General features: G+C 39.0%; 3 protein-coding genes across 3 annotated transcripts; 2 read left to right on the top strand and 1 right to left on the bottom strand.

The window, feature by feature from the left end:
* Positions 1-289: 289 nt before the first annotated feature.
* On the bottom strand, positions 290-5,472 carry cox4i1 (cytochrome c oxidase subunit 4I1). The gene is made up of 5 exons (XM_015952913.2): positions 5,379-5,472; positions 4,485-4,561; positions 920-1,084; positions 704-835; positions 290-590 (listed from the first exon to the last, which is right to left on the bottom strand). The coding sequence occupies exons 2-5, from the start codon at positions 4,558-4,560 to the stop codon at positions 454-456; spliced, it is 510 nt and encodes a 169-aa protein (XP_015808399.1). The 5' UTR covers position 4,561; positions 5,379-5,472; the 3' UTR covers positions 290-453.
* Positions 5,473-5,484: 12 nt separating this feature from the next.
* emc8 (ER membrane protein complex subunit 8) lies at positions 5,485-8,502 on the top strand. The gene is made up of 5 exons (XM_015952912.3): positions 5,485-5,991; positions 6,757-6,833; positions 6,933-7,002; positions 7,219-7,313; positions 7,813-8,502. Exons 1-5 carry the CDS (start codon positions 5,779-5,781, stop codon positions 7,970-7,972), a joined length of 615 nt encoding a protein of 204 aa, XP_015808398.1. The 5' UTR covers positions 5,485-5,778; the 3' UTR covers positions 7,973-8,502.
* Positions 8,503-10,646: 2,144 nt separating this feature from the next.
* gins2 (GINS complex subunit 2) lies at positions 10,647-15,987 on the top strand. The gene is made up of 5 exons (XM_015952911.3): positions 10,647-10,981; positions 11,081-11,195; positions 11,924-12,023; positions 12,160-12,286; positions 15,591-15,987. The coding sequence occupies exons 1-5, from the start codon at positions 10,892-10,894 to the stop codon at positions 15,717-15,719; spliced, it is 561 nt and encodes a 186-aa protein (XP_015808397.1). The 5' UTR covers positions 10,647-10,891; the 3' UTR covers positions 15,720-15,987.
* Positions 15,988-16,756: the final 769 nt, after the last annotated feature.

Genomic DNA, 16,756 nt, shown 5'->3' with positions numbered 1-16,756 from the left:
AATAAGTGAGTTTCCCCACTGTGGGATCAATAGTCCATTCTATTCTAAATGTACACTTTTGCTGTTGGCCAATTATGACTAAAACATGGCATATGATTCAATAAAATCAAGCTTCTGTAGTAAAGCTGGTGAGCACACAATAAAGCAAAATACCACAAAATCCTGTTGAATAATTCAGTTTCCCCATATAAAACATATAGTATTTAAACAAAGAAATCTTAAGAGACATGTTCATCTTTTTACTTCACCCTTTCTGTGCATCTCCAAAAGCAAAACAGAAGACGTCTGATTGGTTTGACGAGGTTTATTCTGCTATACACGTGGACCTTAGGAGGAAGGGCTCTTCCAAAATACACAGATTGCAGGTATGAACAAACAAAATTCTGAATCAAGGTATTCTGATATCTTTGAGATGGCTCTGCCTCAATCAAGTGTCATGGCTCTGTGGTCCCATTACTTTTTCCACTGCTTATTCTCGTAGTCCCACTTGGATGAGAGGCCCTCAACTGGGTTCATTCTCATGTCCAGCATTCGTTGCAGCTCCTTCTCCTTCCATTCTTGATCAAAGGTGTGTGGGACGGGCCCGTATACTGCACAGAGAAAGTATTTACAAGTCAGTGAACACTGACACTAAAATAAAACTAGCAATTTGGTTTTTTATGAGAGTAGATGGCTGAGTAAGAGAACACAAGTTTATATTTACCATAATGTCTCTGCCAAAGAACGAGCAGGCCAGTAAAACCAATGAAGAACATAATGCCTCCAACCACAGTCTTCCACTCTGCTGAACCCTGGTTCATCTCAGCAAAGCTCTCTTTAAAGCTGATGCGATACACTACACACAGAAAACAAGTCTAAAAACAAAGGCTTTCTCAAGTGTTTAAACGAAAAAGTTAAACCAACAAAGACATAACCTTACATGCAACCTTCTCGTCATTGGAGAGTGCAACCCAGGAGCCTTTCTCCTTCTCCTTCAGGGACTTCTGCTCAGGAGTCAGGCTCTGCACATAAGCAATGTCAGGGAGAGGGATCTCCCGCCTGTCGAAGTAGGAAGGGAGAGTGTAGTCCTCCACCTTAGCAACACCTGATGAAGATAACAACTGCTAAAGTGAGTCTGACATTGAATGTCTCCTTTTGACACTTACATTAGAAAGACTCTGATTAAAGGAGGAAGTGCAAGCATTTGACCGCAGATGACATCCGAATATGAAGAAACAAGTTCACTTGTTTTGTTCCAACACCTTTGTAGTGATCTCTAGTGTAAGTGCCTTGCGAGTCAATCTGGGGGGAAAAAGATTACTGGCGCTCCTGTTTCAGGAACTATAAGTGAGCCAGGAGAAGTGAGCTTCTGACGACAGGTTTTGAGTCTTATTTCCTAATGTTTGGACATCTTGTCTCTGATCAGCTACCATCAACACAACTCTACCACTCACTGTTTGCTTTGCAATGCTGATGTTTTATCTCAATAAAATAACAAGCCTGAAGGAGTTTTGCTGTATTGCTAATGCTAATGGTTTGCTTCCACTAGCCTGGACTCAACCTTCGCCATTGTGAGCCAAGATGGGTGAGTCGAAGCATGCTAATTAATGACATGCAAATGTCACTGGCTTTTCTAATCCAAGCATTTCCCCATCTATTTTCAAAGGCCATTGCAGGAAATGGGGGTAGAACACTATATTTCACTTTTAGCCTACATGTTAAAATCAAGAGGAACCGATCCCCATTGAGTCATGGCGGATGGCTGCTCATACTGAACCAGGATCCTCTGGAGGTTTCTTCCTGTTAAAAGGGAGTTTTCCTCTCTACTGTTGCTACATGCTTGCTTAGTATGAGGACTGCTGTAAAGACACTGACACTAGTCAGAGACTTGATGCAATTTGCTGGGTTCTTTATATAGGAAACGTTTTACTGATTGGCTTAATGAACTGAACTGTACTGGAATGTTTACTGTGTGAAGTGCCTTGAGACGACTCTTGTTGTGATTTGGCGCTGAATAAATAAACTTGAATTTAATTGATCATAAGTAAAAAAAAGATCATAAGTAAAAAAAATATGGGTTTTTAGTGAACTTGACCTTTATTGTCTGATTAACATGTTTTCTTGTTCAAATGTTGAAACCAACTTGGACAAAGCTGTTTGTTTTATTTTCTGGTACAATTTGAACTAAAAAAAATAGCATGCCAGTTTACTACTTAGTGTTATTTTTAACTAAATCTGAATATAGTGAATTACTATTGTATACAGTAAAAAATACTTTACATACATGCTTTAGTCACTTAATATTAGCTTTGTAAGCATCAGTTATAATTAAAGTTTATCGAATTCTTCACATGTGATCTTCATTTATTTATTACAGAGCTTCAGAATGCTACCATTTAAAATATATATTTTTTAATGTTGGGAATTATTTTTTAATATAGGCACATCTGTGCAACCTAGGAAATGTCTCCGTTTTTGTTTTTTGGTAAACTGTAAGCATTACAAGACAAACACTGGAATGGCAGTGACAGTACCAAGTTTTAAAGCTGCTTTCCGGAGTTTTCCTCTTTCAGAAATTATGTATAATTTGTCAGAAATCCGTAAAAGTGGTTATCTTGTCATGTACTGTGTAGGGCTGTAGCGAAGCCTCGACAAAGTCGACGGCTCGATTCTAAAAATTTGTCGACGTCAGATCCGGTAGTCGACGCACCGCGCCCACTTGTTGCATCCCCAGGAGTTTGTGAATAGAGGAGGAATCTGCCTGTTTTTCCTCTAGTTCGCCCTCTTCTCCGCCTTCACTAACATCTCCGCCAAATACCGAAGACCCGGAACAACGTCCGTCCACTACTAGATTATTTTCCTGTTTTGCCCCTTCGTCTCCCGGCAACGGACAACAACTTCCGGGGTCAGATGCGCTGCTTCGTGTCTATCGCAGATGTAGAAAATCACCGGGAGCGCTTCTCCCTTCATTAAGGAGCTTCTTTCAGACATGAGGAGAGCTGTTTTGGTGGTAGCAGTCTCTCCTCCATGCTGGTCTGTTTGCTGCTGGGTGTTTTTGGTTTATTTAAACTTGGTAACTTGAACTTAATGTTGGTAAAGCTACTGTTAGCATCTTCGCTAACAGCTTCTTGCGTTGGGATAAGCTGTTACGTTTTGGTTTAGAGTGCATCTTTTTTGTGGTGTAGATCTCCCTTTTATTAAATTTAGAGTGTTGTGGGTTTTCGGTTTAGTGTAAAATATCACCTGAGTTTGGTTTAACCCGTAAGACCACTCGCCTCACGCACATAAGTGACCAAAACAAAGCAGCATGGAGACACTCCATCTTCTACCACCTCTCAGGCAGCAGCCTGCACTCCAAAGTTCTACACGTCACCAGAACATAACCAACCACAACACAATAAAAGCAGTGTTATACAAAATGGAAGGCCTGTAGTGTTTATTCTCTTACAGTAAGAATTTATCAATTTTTTGAGGAATTTATTTGAGATTTTATGTTTTTTGTTAATTGTGCAATAGAAAAATAATCATTAGATTAATTTTCTAAATAGCCATTAGAATAGTCGACTATTCGATAAAATAATCGTCAGAATAATCGTTTTAAAAATAATCGTTTACCCCCAGCCCTAGTACTGTGATATAATATAAGCAATACATCTATTTTATTTATTTTTTGCTAAGCACGCCCCCTGCCCGGCAGAGCTCCGTGCAATAGGAAACTGACCAGAACTAACCAATAGCGTTAGACTACCACTTAGACGCTTCACATTTAAGGAATACCTCGGCTGATGCAGAGTTGATGAACTTTTCACAGACAAGTAAATCTCTAAAATATAAATATATGAAAGTACAACATGACATGAGAATACTCTTAAAACAGCATGTTTTAGCTCGGTTTGTCGGCTACAGAAGCACATTTATAAACAGAAATGTGAAGTAGCCATCTTAAAAAAACAGAGGAACAGCGGTTTTGTGTGATACGCTTGTCAGCCACTAGATGGTGCCATTGGATAAGAGAAATACTAAGGAAAAAAAGCTTTAATTATCGTGACAAAATGTGGCAGGGAAAACACTGTAACCTGTCCTCCTGTAACCCTCACTGGCTCAACTTGTAAAACAAAGAACCATTCAGCTATAATGTGACAATTATTCCAACCTGTGGATGTGATATGAGGTGTGTCAATTATTAAAAAAAATAAAAACTACTTCCTACAACAGTTTCCGTGTTTACCATTTCTTGCTTTTCCCACCTGGTTGAAATTGATAGTCTACTGCAAAGCTTCTGCTACTTTATTAAACTACGTTTAGACCATTTATTTCTCTGAATCAAGTGTGTTGGAGCTGGGGAGAACAAATCTATACCATGCATAATGGTGTGCATCATTTTCCTATTTATTTTAGAAAAGCTTCTACACTCAGCATATACTGAAGTAGACTTAATTTGAACATTACTTGTTAACATTTAGACTGTAGAAAAACCTGCAGCTGTTTATGCCTATTTGACATACCATGTCCTCCACGTAAGCAGACAGATGTAGAAATGGCACGTTTGCCAATAAGGGTAAGGGCTCTTGTTGTCAGCATCCTGTAGATAAAATTAAAAACTTTAATATATGAAATAAATCAAACACTTACCATACAGTCTATAAAAACCATGTTGATACCAAAGTATAGAAATAAACGTAGAAGCTGTAAATAGTAAAACACGTTTCGCATTAGTAAACACAATAAATGGCCCGCACTTGTATAGCGCCTCTCAGAGTAAGGACTCCAAAGCGCTTTACACTACAGTGTATCATTCATCCATTCACACACACACTGATGGTGTGCAACACATAAAATTTGTGTTCTGTGACCATATTTTATTCAGTAATTCTTAAAAGGTGAGGTAGGCGCCAAACATTATGTTAACAGTGACGCATATAAAACACCTTTTGCTAAAGTCATGTAGTCATGTTGTTGGAGATGTGCAAACAATCCAAAGATTCACGTTTACCTATGAGACTACGCTAATGTTAGCATTAGCTACAAACACAAGGTCACAGCGCCCGGTGAAATGTCTATGAAACACTTCTGCTTCTTAAACGCAAACTTTCACTATTGTTTTAGTTTCACACAGATTAATAAAATTAATTCATGGCGAAATACCCAAGGCTTTGTGAAATCAGTATAAACACATATTACATATTTTATTTTTATTGCTAACGGTAGCTAGCCGAGAAGTTAGCTCTTCCTAGCTCCGATCCGCTCTGACACAGTGACCGTGTGAAACTGTCTATTCCTGTTATTTTGCAGTGTAGTTCGAGTCACAGCATTAATAGTATTACAATTTAATTTAAAAGTGACTTGTGTAACAGTGTTTGTAATGTTCAAACGATATAGTTGCTAAAAACGCATACGACCTGCAGCGTCTCCCTTCCTCCGCGTTGGAAGTGGATCTCTCTGAACGGATACACGTCACGTACGTAAACTAGAAGTACGTAAAGTGCGCGGAACCAATCGAGTTTTACGTTAATTCCGGTGGTACTAAAGAGTGGAAGGTGGATGAACGATTAGCTCTTTTATCCGGACACGAGTTATTAGTTTAACAAAAAGACGGCAGTTGTAATTCCTATAACAGTATCGGTAAATTCGGCGTGTGAAATGTTGTTCCTCAGACCACATATTCTGAGACTGTAGTGGTAAATGTATACTTTTCTTCGGGCATGAGAAGTAAGGCTAGCTAACGGTGGCAGAAGCTCTATTTTATCGTGTAACTAGCAACTCTCCTACTTTGTCAGGACCTGCCTCATCCTAAACAACATGCCTATTCAACTGACAAGTCAGGCGTATTGCAAAATGCTTTTACATACTGCCAAATATCCGCACTGTGCCGTGAATGGATTGCTAATAGCAGAAAAATCGAAGGAGAAGAAGAAAGACGGCCACGGAGTTCCAGTTTTGTGTGTGGACTGTGTTCCTCTGTTTCACGGTACTCTCGCTCTGGCACCAATGCTAGAAGTAGCTTTGACGCTGGTTAGTATTTGTGAAGTAAACGTTACCTTTTTGTTTTCTTTAGTTGATAATTTGTTTAAACGTGCATTGTTTGAACTTAGTTGAATCAGTCTCTTTCATTAGTTTGTTGAAAGGCTCTGACTTTCTCTGACAGGTGTTTGTAAATTGATCCGCCCTACTCACCATGCATTTTCCAACATGGCTAATGTTATTGTTTGGATCAACGGAAAATTGTAAACTAACTGAGAAGTCGTGTAAGCTTTAAAACAAAAAGACACATTTACAGTTATTTCTGGTTGTTTTGAGAAAGGCAGAACTACTAAAAATGTTTCCAGATCAAATGCAGAAGTTATGACGATCAGTACTTTTCTACCCAGAAACTATTCATTTAAAAACTTTAAAGCTCACTTTGCTGATTGATTTCATGTGTAATGAATGTTAAATGTGGTTCTCACACATCTGTAGGTTTTTTTTAGCCCTGCAAGAAAGGGGAACTATTAAAGACTTTATGTACTAGACTGATGTTATGTTTTGTCATAAACAAAAATGAAACTATGCCACTAAAATTAATATTAAGGTCAAACATAGTTTGTTTTTTTAAGTACAACAAAACATTTTGTGAGCCGTCTTTTCAGGCACTGAAAATATGCGGCGATGGTAATTCTTAGATACACTTCAATAGATTTAAATTTCAGTGGAAAATATTTCCCTTTCGCAGAAGTCTACTTATTGTGACTGCCGTTGCCCTCTTGTTTTACATGTTGACCTGTTTGTTTTTATTCTCAGATCGACACTTGGTGTAAAGAAAACAATTATATCATTGCTGGATATTATCAAGCCAATGAACGGAAAAAGGATTCAAAGTACAAACAGTTTCTTCTGTCTTTTGTTCTTTAACAAACCATTCCCACAAATACCTCACATTAGTCCCTTCACTGTTTCATTTGTGCTAATCTCTTTAGACCAAACCAAGTTGCAGAAAAAGTGGCTGCTAGGATCACCGAGAACTTCAGCGAAGCTGCCATTGTTATGGTAAAGTTATTTAAATAAGACTTGTAATTATTGTACAACACATTAATCAATCAGAATCTAGAGATCCGCTGCTTGAAAAGTCGTACAAATGTTGACTGTCCTGGAACAAAAGAACCATTTGTGTATTAGACATATTTCTGCAAATAATGCAAAAATATCCATACCTTTCCTGTTTCCTGATACGGATGTGTGATTTTATTTGTTTTGATTCTGCAGGTGGACAACAGCAGATTAACAGTGAGCTGTTCAGAGCCCATTGTGGTCATTTATGATCATCATGAAAACAAGTGGAGAAACAGAGAAGTAACAATGTACGCGTCTGATTGCGCATTCCCACTGGACGTGCAAGCGTTTTGGACGTGTCATTCTGCGAAATGTACACTTCGATTAAATTTTTCACCTGCTACATTTCCAGAACACGTCAAGCTCTGCAGTTTGAATCGGGCCATACTAAAACATTCAGAAACTTTCAAAATAAAAGTCATGTGAAGCTTTACTTAATTAAAAAAAAAAAAGTGCATCAATACCTGTGAAACCTCCGTAGCCGAGGTGAACACAAAATAAAGAACCCCGCTTGTTATTGAGCGCACTGCAGGAGTCGCGCCATGCAAGCTGCATGGAACACTTTCTCTGCCGTTCTGCATCTGAAACGCTCATGGTGGGAGAGGAGCTTGCAGGCTTACGTACCCAGTGGAAAGCTGATGTCTTCTGCATATAAACTAAATGTTTGACCATTAACTTACAAAGTTTAAAGCAAACTAAATAAAGAGATGATGAACTAATGGATCTATTTGTGTTTTTATCTCCTAGGGGTTCTTTTGAGGACTGGAGCGAAGCACAGAAGATCACCTCTGCTCTGCTGGTGGGCAGGTCTTACGAGAACTTGATTGACTTTGACAATCACTTGGATGACTTAAGAAATGACTGGACCAACCCCGTCATTAACAAATCTGTCCTGGATCTTTGTTGAGACTTGGAAGTCTTCAGAGCAACATGGCGCACCCTCAAATGTCGCTGCCATTTTAGTCTGCATGATGCTACATACCAGGTAGCACATAGTCTTCAAAGTGTCTTCGCTGAAGAAACATGCAGACGAGCGATCACGCGGGCCAAAATTCTCCCACGTTCAGGCGCCACATGTGCACCAGTGGCCTGTGTTCATCTTTACCGGGCGATTTATAGGCGATGAAGGTGCTAAGCCTAAATGATAAATTTGTTTTTCCGTTAGATTCTAGAGTAATAGATCTATATAACTCAAATTTAAATCAACTAGACATGAAGAGTTTTACATGATTAAAATTTGGTTAAATAAAATTAACACATTGGTCTGAAGCTGCAGAAATGTAGCTATCATAACAACGCTGAGATCACACACAAGAACTGAAGTTCTTCTGCTGGTGTTGGGTGACTTGAGGTTTTAGTTGCATTAAAAAGAGACGCTTGAATTAAAAATGTGACTTTAAAATATTAATGCCAATGCTTTTCAAATATGTGATTACTTATTGTCATTGCCATGCTGCCCATTGTTCTGGATGGTTTATTCTTAAGTCTTCTCTGGTCAATGAAGTCTGATAATTTAGTTTTGCATTTACATTTGAATAATTACGTTACGGTTATGTTTATATGTCGACGGTTACGGTCTATGAGACAGAACCTCGAAATCCCTTTTCACCTGGTGGAAGTTTTGAACACAAGTTTCGTTGATTGAATGGGAAATGAAGTTCTGATCAAATTCCTTCATTGTGTGTAAAACATCTGTCTTTAATTTGATGGGTTTGGCATTTTAAGAGGGTTGGGAAATAATTACAGTGACTCCAGAGCTGTAGCTCACTGATGGTAGTTTTGGATTAATGTGCTTTTTTAAGAGTTGTGTTCATTTGTTTATGTATCAGCAGCTTGTGTGTGAAGGTCATGTGGTACAGATAACTGGTAGAACGAGGACTAATGCGACATTTTATGTCAGTTTGTGATAAAGTTTTTTTCTTCAAGAATGTGACATTAAAATAAAGACTTGATAGTGCAAACATCTAGAGAGAAGTCTTGTATTGGTTGTACTCTTAAATCTGTCTCACTGCCAACTCTTAAGCAACAAGCGTGAGAAACCCGTATTTGACTGTTTTTACAGCTCTCATGCCACATTTCCAATTTCTTAAGCTAAATAAATAGTTCATCTATCTGAACTACACACTGTCGTGCTACACACACTCTAGCTACAGCGCTGCAAACTGGTTGGTGTCAAAGAGGAGGGGAAATGTTGCCCTCCAGTGGCGACAAGCTAGAACTACACTGGAAGAGAACATTTCAGCCTCATCTCAACAAAGCTGAAAAAAGTCGCCGTAGGGACTTGTGCTTTGCGCCACACAACATTCTGTTCAACATCGTTACAAAAATGCAGTTTTAACAGTGTTTTTAGATAAGAGAACAAGACTGTTCGAGTGAGTTCCTCTGTTGCCAACACCAAAATGCTGTAGCGTTTTATTTTGAAATAATTTGCAGGAAGTGTTTCCACTATTTTGTAACTTTAATTATTTTTGTTCCGTTTTCTATTCCGCCATCATATTAATATTCTCAAAGGACAGAAACAAAGACGGATTTATTTTCAACATCACTGAAATGAAGCTAAAACTTTGATGGTTTAACAGAACAAGTGTAGTTCACGCTTCTCGCCACTTGAGGACGCCAAAATCCCAAAGATGCTCTTCAATAAATCAGTTTTCATTCAACTAATATACGTACGAGGAGGAACAGTGAACTGCTTATATATAATAACTTCTGTTTAAAACGTAAATTCAGTCATCCTAAATCAGATTTCACAACATTGCTGAGAGAATTACCAAAATAATTACTTTTCAAAACCAAAAACATTATTGAACACCAATAAACCGGCAGTAAAGCCCAGTTTCTATCCAGGGAATATCCCTCATTGATAGAAAAAGCACAAACCAATTTACTAGACACTGTCTTCCTGAACACCTATCCCCCTGTAAAATGAACAAGAACAACATACTTTAAATGTATCAATAAACTAAGTATATTTGAGCTCTAACTTCCTAGTCAACCAAAAGTCTAATTGACAAAATGTTTGAATGCCGTTTATCCTTCTAAGGAATTGCTGAGAAAATGCTTAAACATTGATGATAATACTTGAGACAACGGGTCATTTACTGCAGGTCAATCATTAATCCTGGCTGGATATAATTTCAAATAAAAATATTTCTATTTAAGGAGACAACTGTTACTATTGGAACAAGATAGTTATAACTTGGTCCTCTGTTTGCCAAAATGTTCAAACATAAGCAAAGAATATTTAAATTACCCCAACTTTAATTTTTTTTTAATTACAAGTGTCTAAAATCCCTAAATTGTATTAAAGATAATGGTTACGGGTTTATATATGAATAATGAAAACTTCCAATAATTCTATTATTATTAATATTTTTAATTCCCTGTTTGAATGTCATTTAAGATGAATTACATATTTGCCTTACATGATCTATAAAGGTTGAATAAAGAAATGGAAGAATAAGTATGGTTTAACCGTTGTAGCTCACAGTTGCCGCCTAGTGGTGGTAGTCTGCTATAGCTGCAGTTCATACGGAAGTTGTCATTCCGGAAGTGCCCGGACTAAAATTCAAGGTTCCATCGCTGCCGTCATAGTCAGGTTGAGCCAGGAGCTTCACGATTTTGACGCCAGAAGCACACTGTTCTCATTATTTTGATGCAATGAATTGAAAGAACGAATACAATCGCTACAAATAAAATTACTCGTAGCACTTCAGGTTTTACTCTACGGTACTTTCTTTTGATGACGTAGCTGACCAATCCTGGCATTTTGCTTCGTACATTTTCAGCGCGGGAATTGTCGGCTTCAGCGAACAAAAACAAAGTCATGGATCCTTCCGAAGTTGAATTCTTAGCCGAGAAAGAGTTAGTCAAAATAATTCCCAATTTCAGCCTGGACAAGATCTTTTTAATCGGGGTAAGTCTGAGAGAAATTGCGCAGATTAAGCTAATCTCGAGTTAATACACATTTAAAGTCACTACTGAGGCGCGTGAACAGCCTTACTTCTGTCCGCAGGGAGACTTGGGACCCTTTAACCCCGGCCTGTCCGTGGATGTTCCTCTGTGGCTGGCTCTGAACCTGAAGCAGCGACAGAAATGTAGGATTCTGCCTCCTGACTGGATGGATGTTGGTAATGATTCTTTGTTTAGTTTGGCACCCTGGTTAAACATCGCGATCCCTCTTATTAAAAAGAGGTTTCCAGAAAACTAACTTCAGTAAAAGTGTCACAAGGCTCAGTTTGAGAACCCCTAAAGGGCTCTGGCGTGTACGGCACAATTTCTCAACAGTTTTGGATACTTTTTATTGTTATGTTTTAAAACTGTGGTTGTCTGTTTTTAGGGTCACACTTTTTGTGCTACCCTGTATATTTAATGTTTTCAAGCCATATTGTGATACTTACTTGTATTAGTTTATTCTGAAATTACTTTATCTATGCAAATAAAAATCAATCAATCAATCAACTTTTACAACTGTTTTTGAACATTTCGTATCTCAATATCTACTTTCCTACTTTTAAAATTAGATTTCTGGACACAACACTGATTTCTGTCCTCTGTTGAGTTAGTTTTTTATCCCTGGTTTAATCCCGGATGCAAATAAGAACAATAATAATTGTTGCAATTATTATATATTTCTATTTAAAAAAATCAGATATAAAAGCAGTCCATTGCCCCTTTAAAAGAAGAGTGCTCTTCACTCACACATGGAACTATCTTCTCTATTTTTGAATTTAGTAAATTCTAACTTCTCTTAAAAGTTTGAATTTAAACACAAGATTGGTTTATAATCTCATCAACAGTTCCTAGCAAATAATTAGCTAAAAACATGATACTGATTTTAAATGATTTGCTCCAACAGAGAAACTGGAAGAGATGCGAGCGCTGGAGAGAAAGGAAGATGCCTTCACTCCCGTTCCCAGTCTGTACTACATGGAGATCACCAAACTCCTACTGAACCAGTAAGTCACTAATGCAAACGTTAAGCTTTCCATCCTGTTGTGCTCTCTGCTGATGGTTTTGTGTGTGTGTGTGTGTGTGTGTGTGTGTGTGTGTGTGTGTGTGTGTGTGTGTGTGTGTGTGTGTGTGTTGCTGTAGTGCTTCTGACAACATTCCTAAAGCAGATGAAATCCGAACACTGGTCAAAGACATCTGGGACACTCGGATTGCCAAGCTACGCCTGTCCGCCGACAGCTTCATCAATCAGCAGGAGGCTCACGCCCAGGTAATGCAGACTTTTAAGGATTATATTGTAGTTATACACCGGTTTAATTCAGATCACATCTGGAAACTTCTTTTTTAGATTTTTCTTGTTGAATTATTTCAAATAACATTTTATTAAATGTCCCACAACAACAACAAAATCACTTGAGCACGTCTGTTTTGTTTTTTTACAAGAGAAACCGTGAATTAAAACACAATTATTTTATTGTTGCACTTTTTTGATGCTGTAATCATGTGATTCGGTGGAATAATTTAGTAAATTAAACATCTGGGGAGCTTGATGTTTTTCTTCTTTGCAGGATTACCGGTCATCATAGAAACTGATCAGCTCAAAACAATGTTTAGGATTATTCCTATTTTCCTGTCGTAAAAGACAGTATAGTTATTATCTATGTTTATGAGGTCTTATTAATCCCAAATGGCTCTCTGAATTAAAAATGCTCAAAATGAAACTCGGCTGCGGTCTTTCTGCGTGGAGTTGCGTGTTCTCCCCATGCATGCGTGGGTTTCCTCCGGGTACTCTGGTTTTCCCCCACAGATCACAACATGCCCTATAGGTTATAAATTTAAGTTGCTTTGGATAAAAGCATCTGCCAAATGAATAAACATAAACTTTCTTTCCCCAAGGCCTCCACAAAAACACTCCAGCTCGGATCAGTGGCTAAACCAAGAATGATTTCCTAAGTCAATATGAACTATTCCACAACTAATAATCTAGATAATCATTAAATAAACATTTGTTTATTGCTACTTATAATAAATATATTATAATGAAATGTTCCATTAATCTGTGCTCAATGATTGAATTGCGAAATGAATATTGTGTCTACAATGATTGCAATGTGGTTCCGCTTGTTTATATGGCGAGGTCATAACATCTGCACTCACACAATAACGAGTACGGTTACGTTAAACTCTGACACATAAATAGTCTTTTACCCAGTCAGAACGTCCGGTCAAAGAAGGCGTGTTTCTGAGTTGTCTTGGTAACATCTCTCAAGCCTGTCAGCCTTTGATTGGCTGTGCACCCTGTCAAAGATTTTGACACATCGTCAAAACCTTTGTGCACCTGTGAAGCTGATGAACAACAGTCCCTGCAGAACAAAGCTGATATTGTTCAACTCCCTAAGAGTTGCTCCTGAGACGCAAGCTAGTCCAGCCTGTGTGTCTGGTGACATCTCGGTACTGGGGAAGTCGGTACTTGTCAATCCACTGGACCTGGGTGCCCCAAGGTCATCTGACCTCTCTGACCTCCGGATCCACGACAAGGGTCTCCAAAAGGGTGAGGTAGAACACAGTGAAGATTGCGTCTGATGTGCTTCTGATGATAGCAACTTCATAGCGTAGCGCAAACCAAATTCTTTTACATCCAGACTCAGCTCTTCTAGATAAGGAGGTTCTAACACCACATTGATACATAGTTTATGTTTACGTATTTAGCAGACACGTTTGTCCAAAGCGACTTACAAGTGATAATCGGCATGTTGCTCTTGAGGCTAACAACAACAATAACAACAACAACTTGACATCAGTCATGGAGAGGAGGGAACAAAGGAGTGGACAGTAGAGAGGGGGGACGGGTGCAGGCAAGGTGCTAGTTTAGAAGATGCTCTCTGAAGAGCAGGGTCTTCAGGAGTTTCTTGAAAATTGAAAAGGAAGCCCCTGTTCTGGTAGTGCTTGGAAGGTCATTCCACATTTGTGGAACGATGCATGAGAAGAGTCTGGATTGTCCTGAGCGTGGTTTAGACACTGCTAGCCGACAATCCTGTGATGACCGGAGCGGCTGGGCCGAGACGTAAGCCTTAGCAAGAGGATTCAGGTAGATGGGAGCCATACCATCTCAGACTTTGTATGCTAGTGTTAGCAATTTGAATTTGATGCGTGCTGCTAGCGATAGCCAGTGGAGCTCAATGAACAGAGGGGTGACGTGTGCTCTTTTTGGCTGATTGAAGACCAGACGCGCCGCTGCGTTCTGGACCATTTGAAGAGGTCTGACAGTACAGGCTGGAAGACCAGTTAGAAGGGCATTGCAGTAATCGAGGCGGGAGATGACAGTAGATTGCACCAGGAGCTGGGTGGCATGTTGTGTTAGGTATGGTCTGATCTTTCGTATGTTAGGGGTGGGTGCAATTAATCGATGTGGCGATGCATCTAAAAGCTTTACTGTTGTTTCGGCATCGATTAATGAACGTTGATGCTTAAAAAAACATAACATCAACATTTTGTTGCAAAGCCGGTACTAAAAAAATAAAAACACGTAACTGGAGCCTTAACGTTCACCGCCCGGACTGTTTAGTGAGTGGCACTACCTCTTTGACCTCTTTCTCCATCCTGAAGACTGTCTCCAAACTACCGAAGAACTCGGAGAAGGCGAGGAGCATTACAAAAGCAATAGCTACTTTTATCGCGACGGATCTACGCCAGTATTCAGTAGTGAACAACAGGGGGTTTCGGTTAGTGGTGCGCACCATGGAGCCGTGCTATAAACTTCCTCACCGAAAACACTTCACAGAAAAAGAAGTCCCCCTCCTCTACAAGGAAGCCAAAGCAAGCGTTCTGGAGTCCATGACGAAGGCAACCGGGATACTGTACTAATATACAGCGCAAAGCGGCATGAACGAGCAACAGAGGCAACATGATCTTTAAAGGTCAGGTGTTCATCAATCACAACACCCAGATTTCGAACTGCCTTTGAAGGAGCCAGAGATAGGAAGTCATTTTGGATTGAGATATTGTGCTGTGTGGATGGTTTTGCTGGGATGACAAGTAGTTCAGCTTTAGAGAGGTTGAGTTGGAGATGGTGGATTTCATCCATTTTGATATGTCAGAGAGACAGTTTCATACTCCTGCAGAGACAGTGTGGTCGTCCGGTGGAAATGACAGATAGAGCTGGGTGTCGTCTGCATAGCAGTGGTAGAAGCTATCACATTTAGTTCCGTCCACTCACAGCAAATGCTTAGTTAACTAGTCATGTTTTAATTGTTTATAAAATAAATTTTTACTTTTATAAACCTGACTCTTTTCTGATTCAAAACAAAGTGTGTACAATTACTTAATAAAGCAAAAATCATAGAATCTTCTGATAAATACAATAAAGACCAAACAGGGTTGATATTTTATATTTAAATAGTATCACAGCTTATTGGTCATAAGTAGAGGTAATATATATATTGAGCTCTTAAAGCACTCAATTTACCAAAAGCTACACACACACACACACACGTATATATATAACTTGTAGATGTCATCTGTCAGAACAGCACCTCTTCTTCCTCATGCCTCATTCTGCATCCTTCCCTCTGCAGCTGGACAACCTCACCCTGATGGAGATCAACACCACACGGGAGTTCCTTCTCGATTCTCTGAACTTCATGTTCAAGCTGCGCTCCAACCTGCAGCCTGGGTCCAGCAAGGGCCAGCTCACGGACTACTAATCCAAAACATCCACGCCTTCGTAGCCGCTTTGAGTCTTCAGACGGAGCTCATGCCATTAAACAGTAGTGCGTTCTTACCAACCAGGCCCTGCACCACTGGATGGAACATCCTAGAACCCAGTTTAACCAGTAATGAGGGATTTTACCTCTTTTGATGAAGATCTTTATTTTATTGCTTGCAGTTTGTGATAAATGCAAATGTAATTTAAGTCCATTGCTGATCGTTTGTGCTTTTAATATGTAACTAAATAAATATACTCATTCTTAATTGCCATAATTTCTCTATTTTTCTTTATGAATGTATTTCTAATGCATCAGGATTTGTCGAGAGAATTTCTGCTGCAGAAAACATTCTGGGAAGGGCTTTTTATGACAGTTCAATGAAGCATACACAAATGTTAATGTTTAACATTTTTGAAGTATTTTATTTTCTTTTTTGTCTGAAATCACAGCCATATATTCATAAATACCTAATTACTACATTCAACAAAGAATATATTACATTACAATGAATTTAAACAAGTACATTTTTTTAAAAAACAGGATTTCACAGCATCTAGACATCTTCCACTGAGTAACAGGACTATTGCATGGGCGTGCGTGGGTTGGAGACTGAGGAAGAGGATCGTCTTACTGCACCTTCCTCCCACAGCTCATTGGCAGCTTCCCTCAGCGTGCATGCATCCTCGTTTACCGGCCGGCTGCACCGTTGGCCCTCTCTCTCCACTGCTGTGTAAATGTAACAGGCTACACTCTGTGGTCCTCTGGTTTAGGCTTACATTATTAATGAAACTTTTGTTTAAAAAAAAACGTTTTTAGAGATGCATTCAGATCAGTTTAGTGTCAGTTCTTGACTTGCACATATTTGAAAGACACTTTGATGTGGAGTCCCTGATCGCTAATGTTGGGTGGAGAATGTTCGACGTGGACAAACTCATTCGCATGCTCCCAAATTATTGAGGCACTTTTTATATAGTGTGGCATAGTTGTGCTTCAGTGTTTTCTTTCTTTTACTATAAATTAACTTCTTTTAAGTA

This window comes from Nothobranchius furzeri, chromosome 9 (assembly GCF_043380555.1).
Source record: "Nothobranchius furzeri strain GRZ-AD chromosome 9, NfurGRZ-RIMD1, whole genome shotgun sequence".
Classification (NCBI taxonomy): domain Eukaryota; kingdom Metazoa; phylum Chordata; class Actinopteri; order Cyprinodontiformes; family Nothobranchiidae; genus Nothobranchius; species Nothobranchius furzeri.
The sequence above is the reverse complement of the archived record's forward strand: the minus strand, read 5'-3'. Positions and strand labels throughout refer to the sequence as shown.

Excerpts from the sequence above, each read along its gene's own strand:
- cox4i1 (XM_015952913.2), bottom strand. The coding sequence starts at position 4,560 with ATGCTGACAACAAGAGCCCTTACCCTTATTGGCAAACGTGCCATTTCT. Across the intron at positions 836-919 it reads CAATGACGAGAAGGTTGCAT|TGTATCGCATCAGCTTTAAA; the intron begins GTAAGGTTATGT and ends TTCTGTGTGTAG. Across the intron at positions 591-703 it reads TCTTTGGCAGAGACATTATG|TATACGGGCCCGTCCCACAC; the intron begins GTAAATATAAAC and ends TTCTCTGTGCAG.
- emc8 (XM_015952912.3), top strand. The coding sequence starts at position 5,779 with ATGCCTATTCAACTGACAAGTCAGGCGTATTGCAAAATGCTTTTACAT. Across the intron at positions 5,992-6,756 it reads TAGAAGTAGCTTTGACGCTG|ATCGACACTTGGTGTAAAGA; the intron begins GTTAGTATTTGT and ends TTTTATTCTCAG. Across the intron at positions 7,314-7,812 it reads AGAAACAGAGAAGTAACAAT|GGGTTCTTTTGAGGACTGGA; the intron begins GTACGCGTCTGA and ends TTTATCTCCTAG.
- gins2 (XM_015952911.3), top strand. The coding sequence starts at position 10,892 with ATGGATCCTTCCGAAGTTGAATTCTTAGCCGAGAAAGAGTTAGTCAAA. Across the intron at positions 11,196-11,923 it reads TCCTGACTGGATGGATGTTG|AGAAACTGGAAGAGATGCGA; the intron begins GTAATGATTCTT and ends TTGCTCCAACAG. Across the intron at positions 12,024-12,159 it reads ACCAAACTCCTACTGAACCA|TGCTTCTGACAACATTCCTA; the intron begins GTAAGTCACTAA and ends GTGTTGCTGTAG.